The sequence below is a fragment of the Bactrocera tryoni genome, chromosome 4 (genome assembly GCF_016617805.1).
Source record: "Bactrocera tryoni isolate S06 chromosome 4, CSIRO_BtryS06_freeze2, whole genome shotgun sequence".
Lineage (NCBI taxonomy): Eukaryota > Metazoa > Arthropoda > Insecta > Diptera > Tephritidae > Bactrocera > Bactrocera tryoni.
The window spans coordinates 64,430,616-64,447,256 of record NC_052502.1 but is presented as its reverse complement, the minus strand read 5'-3'; the positions used below and the strand labels follow the sequence as shown (position 1 = coordinate 64,447,256).

General features: G+C 36.1%; 1 protein-coding gene across 1 annotated transcript; it reads left to right on the top strand.

Moving 5' to 3' along the window:
• The first annotated feature begins 1,077 nt into the window (after positions 1–1,077).
• Positions 1,078–8,494, top strand: LOC120774440 (probable cytochrome P450 4s3). The gene is made up of 4 exons (XM_040104081.1): positions 1,078–1,330; positions 7,012–7,465; positions 7,530–8,236; positions 8,315–8,494. The coding sequence occupies exons 1-4, from the start codon at positions 1,180–1,182 to the stop codon at positions 8,470–8,472; spliced, it is 1,470 nt and encodes a 489-aa protein (XP_039960015.1). The 5' UTR covers positions 1,078–1,179; the 3' UTR covers positions 8,473–8,494.
• The last annotated feature ends 8,147 nt before the right edge of the window (positions 8,495–16,641 follow it).

Here is a 16,641-nt window from a genome sequence, read left to right as displayed (position 1 = left end):
TCTTCTCTATATTATAGTTTTTTGTTATTTTAGTAATAATTTCGGAAAAGAGCAATAATAATACCATTAACTCAAAACTATACCCTTAATTGAACGATCGGAATCAAGTTCTTGTATGGAACGCTTTCACATTTGACAATGTATCTTCACAAAAGTTGACACAGGTCATTTTTAGGGCAACAATGCAAACTCCGAAGAAATTGTTCAGATCGGCTTACTATAGCATATAGCTGCCATACAAACTGAACGATCGGAAAAAAGTTCTTGTATGGAAAACTTTTGCATTTGACAAGATATATTCACGAAGTTTGGTACAGATTATTTTCTATAGCAACAATGTAATATACGAAGAAATTGTTCAGATCGGCTTACTATAGCATATATGTAGCTGCCATACAAACTGAACGATCGGAATCAAGTTCTTGTTTGGAAAACTTTTGCATTTGACAAGATATATTCACGAAATTTGGTACAGATTATTTTCTAAGACAACAATGTAATCTCCGAAGAAATTGTTCAGATCGGCTTACTATAGCATATAGCTGCCATACAAACTGAACGATCGGAAAAAAGTTCTTGTATGGAAAACTTTCGCATTTGACAAGATATATACACGAAATTCGGTACAGATTATTTTCTAAAGCAACAATGCAATCTCCGAAGAAATTGTTGAGATCGGCTTACTATAGCATATAGCTGCCATACAAACTGAACGATCGGAAAAAAGTTCTTGTATGGAAAACTTTCGCATTTGACAAGATATATACACGAAATTCGGTACAGATTATTTTCTAAAGCAACAATGCAATCTCCGAAGAAATTGTTCAGATCGGATTACTATAGCATATAGCTGCCATATAAACTGAACACATAGTTACTAAAAGAAATGCACCTGTGAAGGGTATATTACCTTCGGTGCAGCCGAAGTTAACGTTTTTTATTGTTCATTGTTTTTATTTACATTGTGTTTGATTATAAATATACGTAGAGTATGTATCAATGAATCGCTTTATCGCCAGCGATAAAAGACCCCTGCTTAGCTCAGTTTGCATCTAACTGCCTCCAGTGGCAGAACCGTCGTTGCGCGTTATTCCAGTTTACAAGCAGAAAAGTGCGTGTGTCGTTGTTTAGATCGTCTTAATAAGTAGTTATATTGCAAAACACAAACAAAGCATACAAATGAACGCTTTGGCGTTGATCGCTTTCGCGCTCTGGGCGCTTTTCATGCGCTACTTGCCGCACATCGTAGAATTTTTACGCATAAGGAGATTCGGGTCTACCATACCGGGACCGAGTATTGGTGAACTGATCGAGAATGCGAAGAAAGGACGTGAGTGCAAAATTGTTAGTGAATATGTGGTAATTAGACTTTGAACAGAATTTCAGGCAGAGGGCACATTATACTGTCCGTAAATATTTCGTTAATAAATCAACGAATTTTTGTTTCCAATAATATGAGCAAAAAATAGTAAAAATTTGTTCATAATTTTAGAATTCTTAAAAATCTATGTTGTTCTCCTGAGTGATTTTGGAACCAAATATGTCCAAGTGATCTTTAAAATGCTTTTCATTGATTCTTCCTATATTCTAACAATATCGGTAAGATCTCTGACTTTTAATAGTCAATTCATAAGCGCCGATGGATGTGACTCGTCGTCAACGCGTTCTCGGCGAGTTCAAAAAATTTAAATAAAAGCGATCGTATGTACATATAGCATTCTGAGTTTGCATACAATCAAAAATGTCAATATTTACGATATAGGTAGTTGTTAGTCGACAGTTTGTAAAACCGGGGTTGCGAAATCCTGAAATATAAAAAGTAACCCTCGTATGTTTGTATCTATGCTTCTTAACCTAGTTGTAAGCAGGCATTGACGTAGTTACATCGAAAATCTACATACATACATACATCTGAATGCAGAATATAATAATTATTATTAAGATGACTAGAGCTATTTTAGTACATGCATTGAATCAATAACACATCTACATACATATGTACATACATATATATTAATAATACTTGCCTTATTCATAAACGTAAAGGGAACTTGCATTCTGATTTTATAAGGTTACAATTTACATACATATGTATATACGAATATTAGAATAGGCTAAAAGAAACGTAGATTTTTTTTCCTTACATGCCGAGATATTATAGTCCGAAATGACGAAACAAATTGTGGTGTACCGTGCGATTCTGTAACTTGAGACAGTCTCAAGTCTCTACATTTGAGATTTTAAGTTAGAGACAATTTTTGAGACTTGAGATGATATTGCTATTCTGTAAGTGACAGTCACAAAATCTATTACATTTCATTATTCAGAGATGTTTTTACACTTGAATGAAAATAAATATGTCGATAACAAATATTAAATTTTCTATAACATAGTCAAAAACATAATTATCAATGAAAATAAAAATATATGTTGACTTTGTTTCATAATATTTACGAAATTTATGTAAAATTGGTTTATTTTTAACCTTTTCGTGTTTGAGTTGCTTACAAAATATAAAGAAACGACAATCGATTAATATCTATGATGATCTCTATTCAGTATATTCAAAATGGCAGACAAGAGTTCTTTTTAGTTTTGTGACCTGCTAACTACCAGGTCTCAATATTTTGAGACTAACGCTAGAGACTGTTTAGTGAATAGTAACTAGTCTCAAATTGAGACTTTGCCTCAAAATGTCTCAAATAGAGACTAGAGACTGGTTACAGAATCCCGCTAGTAGTATGAGCACTTAATTTTAATAATAACAGATAACGAATTGTGATTTTTAATATCCCATATAAAAAATGAAAAATTGTTTTATTATTTTTTTTTGTTTTGGTTGTTTATGCTTTTGAATAATTTGATTTATAGTGAAAAGTTGATTTGTTCAAAATATTTAATATTCAAGTTCAAAATCCAATTTTAAATCGTAAGAGAAAATTCTTTAAATTTTTTATACCCTTCCATAAAATTGAGGCACTCAAAACCATAAAACATTTCATTGGGTTGTCGAAAAGGTCTGCTCGTATTTCTAATTAACCTTCAACTTATTTTTTTTTTTTTAATGAACAATAGCGAAAAAAAGCAACATTTTGGTCGACCATTTTTTGGCATTTTTCCGCCGGAGACATTATTCCATCAGTGTAAATCTTTTAGTCCAGTCATTTAAGCTTAAATTAGGTAAGAATCTCGGAATTCGAATTCCGAGGTGAACTTACTATAATGACTGGACTATTTCACAAAGAAATTTCCAGAAAGGAAGGGGCGAACTATTGTTGTGCTACACGAGCTGTTACAGCAGTAAACTTCACAAATTTCAATGATGGCTTGCGTGGCATTATTCTCTTTTTTATTTAAAAATTTCAAAATTTCAAAATATAGCTAAATTCCTCATTATTTTCACTAATTTTTGAACAGCTGTAAATTTTTTCCAACTTCCCCGAATTTATTTATTTTTTTTTTAGTTTAAATGAAACTTAAAAACTCACTTTTCCTACACCATATGGTATGACACAATGTGATACAATACGAAAAGACTTTTTCGACTTAGTATTTGTCGTAAAACTGAAGCAATATTTTTGGTCTTTTGGGCACTATGATTGTTAGCACATGTTCATAGTACCAAATTCTTCTCTCCTCTCTTCTTTCTCTTCTTTTCACATATGATTCAGTGTCTGCAATTAATAATATGTATTAATATTCATATCTTGTTGTGTTAACTTCTTAACACCTTCGCTTTCAGAGGTAGATAAGCTTATCAAAGTTAATTTTTTTGTTTGTTTGAGAAAGCGCGTCCCTTCTTTGCAAATATGTATATATTGCACAAACTGAATTAAATTATGTATTCATGTATAGGTGTACTCGTACATACATATGTAATCGCAAAAATCTTAAAACTAATTGCCGTAAATCGCAGCGATAAGAACTAAGACTTTTCGTCATATTTGTTTACTAAATGTTGCATATAATTAAAACTGAGTTAAACATCATTGCATTTAAGCATGTGCAAAGGTCAGTTACTGGCATACACAGCGCGGCCAGTTTGTTAATAAATTAAATCAGTTTCACTATAAAATGTTGCAATGTTTACTACTCTCGCTTTGTTGTTAAAGTTATGTTAAAGCACATTGGTGCGGGACTTTGATAAATGTCTATCTACTTAAGGTTCTGAACTTTGAAACTATTGTTCTTTTTAGACGTATAAAGCTGGCACATGTAAATTTTTGCTGATTGATGATTTACGTTTATGCTTATTTTCTTTAGATAATTTTTTTGCAACTCAAAGCATAAATTAATATTAGCTGAAATATGGCATGTAAAAACAACTTTTTTTGTGCTCTTATAATAGTTCCTGCTGCTTTAATATTCAATCATTAATTAAAGATTTTCAAAATCAATAATTAAAAGTTGCCAATATTTGACACATTTATATAAAAATGCTGTTTTGAGCACAAACACTGCAAGCTACAGAGATATTCAAACTTAAAAGTTCTATTCTATTCATTAGAATTGCAGAACCTGTTTTTTCATATCACAATAAATATGTATGTTCAAGATCATTTACAGCCGCAAGTATTTTAGAGGAGAGTTGCCACCAGATTGTACCTTTTGTTAACTTATAAAAAATAAAATATCACAATAAACATTATGCAAAGTGTAGAATTACTAAAACCATAAAAATAATAATCGAAATCCAAGCAATTTCAAATATATAACACATACACTGGCAGACACATAAGGTGGTACTCTCATGTGAACGCATAGATTTTACCACTTTTTAGGAAAATTTTTTCTCTGCGACAACAAAATTCAATCATTTTAATTTTTTCATATATTTTTATTTGTATTATGAAATGAACAAAAAAATTTTTTTTTTTCGTTTTTTACATTTTTAATATATATATTTTTTAAATCAAAATAGTCCCCAACAAAAAAAGTAGTTCACTGGTCATGGTGATAGCGGCTGTTAATGTTGTCTGATATAAAAAAATTGAATGGATAAGGATTGAATGGATTGAATATTATTCAGTAGTTCTGCGGCTATCGTTCTTACCAAGGATAATCAATTTCATTAAAAAAAAATGTCGAACTTAAAAAAAAGTCACGAAAAAAACCGATTTTTCGAAGTGATTACATGAGAATACCCCCTTAAGGTTTCTTAGAAAAACGAAATCATTATATGTATATAGTATATGATAATTTGGGTATTAGTTATATAGCGGCTATATCAAGTTTTCGCTCAAATTTAGCTATTTTACGGCATAAAGATACATTGTTATGAGTAACACACGCTCTCTCGTTTTCATTGAGATAGCTCACATATTGGCCGATATATGCGGGAAAAAATCAGCCAGAAGTTCAAAAATCTTTACATTAGTTATGTACATGATTTAACCCATTTTTGGCATACAGACATACCATTGACAGAGAAGTATTATCCCTGAATTTCAATTATACATACATATATCAAAACACATTGACCGATATTTTCGATCAAAAGTAAACTTTAGGTACTGGGGTCAAAAGAAGCTTCGAAATCGACGTAAAGGTAATGTGTCGTTCCTCCTTTCATGGATTTTTTCCAAGATTTGACGTATGGTGAATATTGGTGATTTTTCAAGCCGGAAACCACACTGATAACGTCCCATCAGTTTGTTGCCTGTCGGCTTTAATCTTTAACACAGTATGCACAAGTTTATCCCACGGTAATTGGCGAAGATTGTGGGGCCTCCCACTTTAAAGATTGAGCAGAGCACACTTAATTTCCAATCGCTGATCATTCTTTCGTCCGACCATATTCTACAAAGAAACTGATGCATTCTGCTTATCTGTTCTTCGCCGCCTTATTTGAATAGCTTGGCCGGTCCATCGGCTCTCGTCGCTTTGTTGTTCTTCAGACGGGTAATTTCTATTCGAACTTCTCTATAGTCGAGCAATAGAAGGTCTACTCCATCGTCATCGATTAGGGAACCGGGTTCACCAACTCCTGATGCTATTCTTTCACTGACATTTAGCAGGTTGGAGAAGTGTTGCCTCCATAATTTCAGTATGCTCTGGGCATCAGTCACTAGATCACTTCTGAGGGTTCGACAAGAGTATGCTCCGGTCTTGAAACCTTCTGTCAGTCGCCGCATCTTTTCCTAGAATTTTCGAGCAGTACCCCTGTCGGCCAGCTTGTCAAGTTCTTCGCTATCATGCATTTTGGCTTCTCTCTTTGTTTGTCTGCAAAGGCGTTTCGTTTCCCTTTTCAACTTCCGGTATCTATCCCATCCCGCACGTGTTGTAGTCGATTACAACGTTGCGAGGTAAGCAGTCTGCGGCACTTCTTATCCTAGCAGCTATTCTTTTGCTTTTTCCGAAAACCAATGGTTTCGGTTGCAGCTGTGCCGTCCCACAGTTCCCTTATACCGAGTTGTTGATGAGCGCTCTTAGAGAGCAAGAGTACAAGTCAAGTAGAAAACTGTTCGGCTGTCTGTTGTGATTGCAGTTTCTCGACGTGGAACCTTCCTTGTGTTTGTTGACGTGCGTGTCTTCACTGCAACAAGTTAGTTATCTAGCTAGGACTTCGGAGCGTACGAGCGTTAGAAACACTGGAGACGTGTCTTCCGTCTATCATAACATGATCGATCTGGTTGGTGGCAGTTCGATCTGGTTGGTGGCATTTCGATCCGGCGACAGCCAGGTAGCTTGGAATCTAGTACTACAGATATCCTTATTTCGGGTCCCGGCGAAGTCTATTAACCTCAACCCATCATCCAACAGCGGCGGAGTTCTCTCCCTCCACGAATCCCACACCGAATTGTCAATCCTTTATATGGTCACTGTAGTAAATGCCACAAGTCTCAGTCCTTATCCCGACCATCGCACTTCTTGGACGGCGGTATTGTCAGCTTTTACTCTTACGAGGACATCAACCAGCAAGGCAGCGGCACCTTCCCAATTAAAGGACATTCCAGATGCATGCCCTTATATAAGTTTAAATTAGTTGATAGCATGATATTCTGATTTCAGGAATGATGGAATGGTTGAATTCGCTTTACAAGATACATGGTCCTGTTTTTCGCATATGGTTCGGTAAGGATCTCATGGTCTTCTTTTCCGATCCCGAGGACGTCAGGCAAATACTAAGTAATAACAAATTGTTGAAAAAGTCCAAGAGTTACGAAATCGCCGAAATATGGCTTGGCAAGGGACTCCTAACCAGTGCCAACGAAGCCTGGCAACGTCGCCGAAAATTACTCACACCCGCTTTTCATTTTCGCATACTGGGCGAATTCAAGGAACCCATGGAGGATAACTGTCAAATTCTCATCAGCAAATTGCGCGAGAAAGCAAACGGCGAGCAGTTCGATATATATCCATATATAACGTTATTCGCTTTGGATGCTATTTCAGAGACGGCGATGGGCATAAAGAAGAATGCGCAGATGCAGAGCGAGTCGGAATACGTGAAGGCTGTGCAGACGTATGTGAAGAATTTAAAACTCAATCTCTTGAAATGGCTTATTTTACCTACATTCCCATTCCAGCATCTGTCGCGTCTTGCACAAGCGGCTCTTCTCATTTTGGCATCGCTTTGATTTGATCTATCGCTTCACCGATGCGTACAAAGAGAGCATCGAAGCGCTGAAGGTACTGCATGGCGAAACCAATCGAATTATCAAGTTGCGTCGTCAAATGCTGCAGGACACCAACATACATAATATGGCAGACGCTGAGAAATCCGATGATGTCGGCGGTAAACGGCGTCTTGCCTTCCTCGATATGCTGCTGATATCGCAGCTAGAAGGTGGCGGTCTAACGGATCTTGAAATACGCGAAGAAGTCGATACTTTCTTGTTTGAGGGTCATGACACCACGAGCTCTGCCATGGGCTTTTGCATTTATCTGCTCTCCCAACATGAGGACATACAACACCGCGCTTACGAAGAGGCCGTAGCCATGCAGGGACGTGAAAAGGAAACCATGCGTTACTTGGAGGCGGTGATAAAAGAAACGCTACGCATTTATCCTTCAGTACCATCCTACTCGCGAAAAACGCAAGAAGACTTACAAATCGGTAACATAACAGTGCCAAAGGGAGTCGCTGTCAGCGTATTGGCCTACATGGTACATCGTGATGAAAATAGTTATCCAGACCCCGAAAAATTCAACCCGGAACGATTTTTGGCCAACGACAAAGAGTTGCATCCATTCGCTTTCGTAGCATTTAGTGCAGGACCAAGGAATTGCATTGGTAAATGAAGTTAAAATATTTTATTAAATCCTCAGTTCTGCAATAACTCATTAAATTCCATTTTCTACTCGCTTTTAGGTCAAAAGTTCGCTATGCTGGAGTTAAAGCTTGCGTTATCGTCGCTTTTGCGGAGTTACGAGCTGTTGCCAGTGAAGGATTTCGTACCTAATCATTTGGCAGAGTTGGTGATGAAAAGTGGAAATGGCATACAAATACGTATGCGGCCACGAAAATAAAAAGCGTAAACAGTACAATCGACTTAAAGCTTGTATTAGTTTTGAAAAGTTTAAATCGTAAATAATGTTACTTTCTTTTCGGGTAATAGTGGTTTTGCAATTTTTTTTCTGAAGTGCAATTGCTTTAAGGTGTAAAACCAATTATATAGCGTAAAGTCCGCCGTATGTTCGAAAAACTTGATATTAATTATATAGGGGATAGTCCAAAATTTCGCTCAAATTTATTTATTTTAGGCACAAATATACACTATTATGAATGAAATACGCTTTCTGATTTTCATTGGGATAACTCACATATTGGCCGATATATGCGGTACAAAGTCACCCGGAAGTTTGAAAATCTTTTTGTATATTAAGTCTGTGGGGGCTGATAGAAATATTGGTCCAATTCAACCCATTTTTAAATATGAGGAGTGAGCAGGGTTATCCTCCGATTTCATCCACTTTTACACTGTCGGTAGAAATTCTTAAAAGATTTGTACTCAGTAAATTTGGTTGTTGTGGCGTGAGTGGTTTAGGATATATGTACATTAAACTTGTTAGAGGGCAGGGTCACTCCTACTTTTTCAAAAAAACTGTGATGCTTTGTGCCAAATTACAGTTTATATCTTAATTTGGTGCTTAGTTATGGCACTTTATAAGTATGTTTTCGGTTAATGGCGATTTGTGGGCGTGGCAGTAGTCTGATTACGCTCATCTACGAACTCGAATTTTTTTTGCAGTAAGGAGGTTGGAGTCATATGTAGAAGTTCACGCAAGTGAGGAAAGTTCTTTGATTGCCATTCACTTGGGAGTGGCCAAAACGGCTCTTTTACATATGGCGCAAGCAGTTCACAACTTACGGTCTTAGACCAAGTATCCTCTGGGTAGCCACAGAACATCCGTTTGAAGGCGAGCTAAAGTGAGAAGGCAAAACATCCCCTCCGCAGGGTTATGCGCTGGGTTTGGGTCCCGCCACGTAAAAATACGAGAAAGACGATGTGACCAAAGATGCCTTCTATGAGCGCTTGGAGCGCACCTGTGAGAGCTGCCCTCGCCACTATGTCAAAATCATGCTTGACGACTTTAACACCAGGGTGGGCAAGGAAGGTATCTTTGGCACAACAGTTGGTAAATTCAGCATCCACGTGGAAACATCCCCAAATGGGTTCAGGCTGATCGACTCCACCGGCGTCCGAAATATGGTTATTTGTAGTACTAGATTCCAGAATAAGAAAATAGATTAAGCTACCCGGCTGTCTCCGGATCGAAAAACCACCAACCAGATCGATCATGTTGTGATAGGCGGCAGACACGTCTCCATTGTTTTCGATGTGTGTACGCTCCTAGGTCCTAACATCGACTCGGACCACTATCTTGTCGCAGCCAACTCAGCGAGGAGTGCTGTGTCGCAGTGGAGAGAAAACATCGACCACGACACTTGCGGTATGGGATAGATATCGAGAGTTGAAGAGAGAAGCGAGACGCATCTGCAGACAGAAAAACAGAGAGGCCGAAATGCGTGAGTATTAAGAGCTTGACAAGCTGGTCGACTAGAGTTATGCTCGAAAATTCTACGAAAAAATGCGGCGACTAACAGAAGGTTTTAACACCAGGACATACTCTTGTAGAACCTTCCGACGTGATCTAGTCACCAATGCCCAGAGCATACTGAAATTTTAGAGGGAACACTTCCTCAGCCTGCTGAATGGCAGTGAGAGCACAACGCCTGGAGAAGGCGAACCCGATTCCCCAATCGATGACGATGGAGTAGATGTTCCATTGCTCGACCATGAAGAAGTTCGAATAGCAATTATCCGTCTGAAGAACAAACAAAGCTTCTTTCAGCAAAATCCTTGGGTATCGGCTATAGAAATTGCGAAAAAATTGGAAAACTCAGATTTCGCTTCAGTGCATCCAGAAACTGTGCGGAAGTGTTTAGGAGATAGTGGATTTCATAGCAGTGTAGCCAGAAAGAAGCCATTTATTAATACTACTAAATATATTGATGGAGATGAATGTTTTTGGGCCAACGTCATCTTTAACGATGAAAGCAAGTTCAACTTGTTTAGCTGTGATGGAAAAAACAGTATGACGCAAAACAGAGAAGCATTGTTGTCAAAAAACTTGCTTCCTGCGGTTCCGTAATGGTGTGCGTTGCATGTCAGCGACTGGTGTGGGGAATTTAGTTTTAAACGAAACATCAATGGATCATATGGTACACTTTCCAGGGGTGTATATAGACTTTATTGGGCGACTGTATATAATTTTTTACCATAACATAATCCCCGTCCATATACTTTTTTTGCGTCCGGTATTTATCTTTCAGCAATTTATTATAATTTTGAGACTTTGAAATATTTTCTGCTGTCTTATCCCTAATTTCTGCTAAGTTACGTTCATTTTTGTTTAAAACATTTTCTTTTGTCTTTCTCTAAGAAAGTCACCGACAGTTTCCCTTTGTGAAAATCCGAAAAGTAGTTCCCTTGGAATTTTCAAAAACTTTTGATGAAAACGCACTGCCAGTGATCAGATATCAATATCCTTGGACGACTTCAGCAACTAAAATACAGTTTTTTTTTATGATTTTATTGTAGCACTGAAAACTTTGTCACTTCCCATATGACCCATTTCACCGTGGTACTTTCTCAATAAAAGTTCTTCCATCTCAGTTGGTACATAAAATAGTATATTTTGCCCGTTTTTTTTCTATAAATTAAGACATTACGCAATTCAAGAACACCATTTTCCCTATTTTCCAACTCTTTCCGGATCCCAATAATTTTTCTTTCCCGATTTTTGGCAAATTGACAGATTTTGCTCAAAAGTGTTTTCTTCAAGAACTAGGATATTTGAAGTGCGTCCACATGGAGCATTCTGTTTCCATTACGATGTTCGAGAACATATTGAAAATTTTGTAATTCATGTGCCCATCTGGCTATTCTCGGATTTACTTTCTTCTTATTTAAAATTAGTGTGAATGAAATTCAAACAGTGACTATCTTAAACTTCAATCCTTGCAGATATACCCGAAATCTCCGAAATGCATAAATAATAGCAAGTGTTTCCAGCTCAATGCTGTGGTATTTAGATTCGGACTCGCTGGTATGTTTCGAAAAAATAAAAGACTTCGTTAAATTTGTCGTCACTCTTTTTTTGTAATAATATTGCACCAAATCCCCCATTGCAATGCAGATCTGCATCATCTCTTGGATCGTAAATCGCTAAGATAGAAGACCCAATTAATTTATTTTTAAGTTTCTCGAAACACTGTAACTCGTTTTCTCCAAATGTAATTTTTTTTATAAGTTTACATAGAGGCTGAGCTTCTCGTGAAAAATCCTTAACGAATCTTCTAAAGTATTTAAACCATGTACAACTTTTGTGTTATTTTGTATAGGAAAGTTCACTATAGCTTCTACATTCTTTTCATGCTTTACTCGAAATGTTATATCCTAAATAGCGTATTTTTGACTCCATAAAATGGCAAAGACTTCCTGCAAAATGTCTAAATGCTCTTCTCTCTCTCTTCTTAATTACTAGTACCGTCAAAATAAATACCAATTTTTTCTGGTCGAATCAGATCATCGGAAACATTGCTAACCAACCGCTGGAAAGTTGAAGGGGCATTTTTCATGTCTACGTGATAGAATGCACTCTTTAGGTCCAATAACGAAAAAATACATTTATTTGCTAGTCTATCTAGCAGATCATCAATAAGAGGCAAACATTTGTTATATTTCAATGTTAACACACACAAAGTTTCGTTTGGGTTTTCGGCATACATTTGCTAAATGTCCAACGGAGTTGCAATTGTAGCATCTCACGACTCCCGCTACCTGTTGTCCATTACTCGACTGCACATGTTGATTATCTGCTGTCAGTTTCTTTGGTATTTACCATGTCAATTGAATATTTCGAAGTCCTAACAATTCATATTTGTTATGAAATCGTTGCATTTTAGCATGCGAACGTAAAATGTTATCCGGAATACCCTCAATTAGATATTCAACCAGTTCATCTTTATCGATTAGAATTTTTTTTGCCCGAAACAACTTTTCATGGAAATATTCTCGAAACGATTCGGTAGTGAACCACTACCTTTTTTAGCATAAAATTGCTTGTTTTCTCCTCAAAGCAATAAAATCTTCAAAACAATAAAATCACCTCGAGAATGCAACCGCAATGAAAGGCAATGCGCTAACCTTTTAATTTATTTGCAATTAGTGCTCTTATGTTGTTATCATCAAGTTGGTAAACACTCTGAATATTTTATAGTTGTGTTTGCCATAGTTTAAAGCATTCACCACTACAAGAAAAGTCAGAATAAGCTCTTTCACATCTGCGCTCCTTCACTGATTTCTTCAGGAATGGTGGCTGGTGTATAGTGAGCGCCAGCGTCAACCGTAGAATTTCGAATATTTCCACGAGGCTCCTCAGGAATTTATTGTAGGCGAATAATTTGTTCGGCTTTATTACTCGACGACATTTTGGGTACAATACAATTTTAACTTTTCTCGTCAAACTGATCACATATATACATATGTACATATATGTATATATATACATTAAGGTGGGCCAAAAAAAAAATTTTAGTTTTTTTTCTTAGTTACCATGAAAATCTCGTCCGACATGACTAAAAACAAGTTCTGGTAAAATCTTAGCTCTTAATATTAATATTAAGAGGTGCCTCATCGACATTTTCGATTTCCCATATAAATTACACAGGAAATTTTGCTTTTTTTGTTTGGATTTTTAATGTACACAAACAAATAATCGGTAAGCGATAATCAACACTTATTCTTATAGGAAATTTAACGATCTACAAAAATGGTCTAGAACATTTTTTTGCTGAGTCAACTCATTCGAAGTTATTCGTAGTTAAAGTCCAACAAAAAATTATAAAAAATAATCTCCTCAATTTTTCATCTTATATTACAAATTGATGGCTAAGAAACATAATAAATCATATTTTTCGTAAAACGTATCGAGTGTTTAGCGATGTAACCATAGAATTTTCACAAAATATCGATAATACAATAATCAGATACGAATCAAAACGGCTCAAGATATCAGACAGTAATAGCGCAAATAGCGAAGACCCGTGGCCTGTGTCAGCTGATACGACCTATCTTATGGGCGCGTAATGTAAGTGAACAGCGAAAAATGCCGTAGGACGCAGGGTTGCCAATCTCGATATTCTGTAGTAATTGTAAAAGTTGTCTTCAATATGTTTGAAGTTTTCTTAAAATAACTAAAAATCAGCGTCGAATGCTATTATTTATTAATATGTAAACTATTTTTAATAGTTTGTTTTCAGTTTTGATATTTTATATTATGAAAAATTGTAATTGAAAACTTAGATGTGCACAAAACTATATATGCGTACTGAGCAGTGGCAACATTGTTCAAATGAAAACAAAAAAATATGGCGGATTTCTCTAGGCAAAGGAAGGAGGGGAGTAGCGGTTTTGGCTATTCCTGCTAAAAACAAAGTTGGAGAGATTGACGTAAGCTTGAATAATATTTACTTATATTGCCATATAGGTGTCGCTAAGATCGATATTTACTATACAATAATAATAATACAAAAATAGTAATGAAAATGAACAATTAAGTTCAGCATGAAAAGATTGCATGAATTTCTTTTATGAATTATTTATGTATATATTTTATAATGAGATAAATCGAAAAAATATGATTTATTATGTTTCTTAGCCATCAATTTGTAATATAAGATGAAAAATTGAGGAGATTATTTTTTATAATTTTTTGTTGGACTTTAACTACGAATAACTTCGAATGAGTTGACTCAGCAAAAAAATGTTCTAGACCATTTTTGTAGATCGTTAAATTTCCTATAAGAATAAGTGTTGATTATCGCTTACCGATTATTTGTTTGTGTACATTAAAAATCCAAACAAAAAAAGCAAAATTTCCTGTGTAATTTATATGGGAAATCGAAAATGTCGATGAGGCACCTCTTAATATTAATATTAAGAGCTAAGATTTTACCAGAACTTGTTTTTAGTCATGTCGGACGAGATTGGCCCACCACATATATATACGACCCTATATCTATCTCGATTAGTTTTAGGTGATATGTACAGCCGTTGGGTGAACAAAACTATAATACTCTGTAGCAACTGGTTACAAGAATATAATAAGTTGTAGTTTGTTTAGAAATACAAAAAGACTACCAAAATTAAAAGATAAATGAATTCATTGCATACTTCTAGGTTGAACAACTACAGTTGTGTCCAGCAAGTAAGAGAAGCTTAATAATTTGGCTTTTAGGTAAATGTTTTAGCTTATTTCTAATCTCTACCTCACAAAAAAAATTTTATTAAATTTATTAAGTTTAAAATGTAAAATGAAACAACTAAAAAGACATAAACTGTTTTAACGAAAAAAAAAAAAATAAATAAATGAAATTATATTTAGGGAACTATATAATTCACACAATTAAAAGTTTTTAAAATAATATTCAAACACAAAATCGCGGCTGTACGGACTTTTAATATAATTTTTCCAAAATGTATCCGGCTGCTTTTGAAATTACTACTTGAGTGACTCCTACAGAAATTCATTAACAACGTCGAGTATATGATATGATGCCCTTAGTGGCGTTGAGTCTGACTCCAATGACATAATGAATCTGCTGGCCATGAGCATTGTATCATACTTCACTTGAATATGTATTCAATATAATAACGGATATCGAGCTTAACCTCTAAAGGCTTTTTCGATTTAGATTCTATTCGTTGATGTAGTTTCTATTGCGTTTGTAATCCCTGTTAACCAGACCTACTACACCTGTTCCAAAGGTTTAATGCGGCATTTTTTCGATAATCCCATCTACTAAACCACCGCTCCATATGTTGCTATGGAACGGATGACACTAGCGTAGAGTCATTGAACCATGTGGGGTCCCAACCTACTTAGTGGCAATGACTCTTCTGCAGGAGTGGCAGTTTGGAAATGTTCTATCCCTTCAAGAGAGGAGATGAATTATGAAAATTTTGTCTTTCTTGTGAAAAGTCAGATTTTTGTCGGTATCGATTTTAAATAACTTTTAATCAATTTTACATAAAAAGTATAAGACATTGAGATTAGAAATAATAAAAACCAAGAATTCTTTTAATTGGAAATTATCTTACTTATTTTCGAACGATTTTTCTTCAACCTCTTCCCAAGAATTCTCTTTAAATTCGAAAATAACATCAGAACCACCTTCATACTTGTATAAAAGCGTCATGCACTTTAATCTTCTTCAGCAATCTAAATGGAGGCACAGCCAACCCGCAATATGGAAACCGCTCTTGTCGCGCCTTGTGTACGCCAGTGATAAAGAGATGCCCAACTCTTGCAGAAAGTTTAGACGCTGAACCCAATTTTCGACGATTTTTAAGCATAAATCGGCCGATGTTGCTCCAATTTCACGTTCGATATTCGTACGAAGTTCATCAGTCAGCGGTGGTGTCAAATCGCACGACCGAGGCGGCCAAGTGACTGGGCCATTTCGTGAGATGGTTCACGTTCACCAAACTTGATTTTCAATAAATCGAGTGTGACATTCGCTGTGTGGCTTGTGCCGCCGGGGACCATATATTGTCCAAGTCCATAACATCCAATTCGGCCCAAAAATATTCGGTTAGCATTGTGCGGTAGCGATTCCTATTCACAGCAACGTGCCGGTCTTGATCATCTTGAAAAAAATACGGCCGTCGGCCCATAAAATGGTAATTTTTTCTGGATACAATGCTGATTCATTGTAAATTACTGCCTGACCAATAAGCATATTTTGATTACTGACGAAGCCATTCAATCAGAAATGAGCATGAGGCGCTGAAGATGACTTTTCGATGAAAATCCGGATCATTTTCAATGTTGTTGCTCAGCCCAATTCAATAACATACGACGATTCTGGTGGTCAAGCCGCTTCAGTTTTTGCATCAATTAGATCTTGTAAAGATGTAGGCCAAGATCTTCGCCACAACGTCGTCACAGAGATTCAAAATGCTTGAGAACGACGTGTGAGAGTTCGATTTGAGTATTCCTCATTGATGCGCTAGCGGCAGCAATAATCTCGACACTACAGGCACTTTTTATCTCACTGCTGCAGGAACATTTTGTGGATTGAAATTTTTCCACTAGACGCTCAATTGCTGATTTTACAGGACGATTATG

Coding starts and splice junctions, on each gene's coding strand:
- LOC120774440 (XM_040104081.1), top strand. CDS start 1,180: ATGAACGCTTTGGCGTTGATCGCTTTCGCGCTCTGGGCGCTTTTCATG. Junction 1,331..7,011: donor CGAGAATGCGAAGAAAGGAC/GTGAGTGCAAAA, acceptor TTCTGATTTCAG/GAATGATGGAATGGTTGAAT. Junction 7,466..7,529: donor TACGTGAAGGCTGTGCAGAC/GTATGTGAAGAA, acceptor TTCCCATTCCAG/CATCTGTCGCGTCTTGCACA.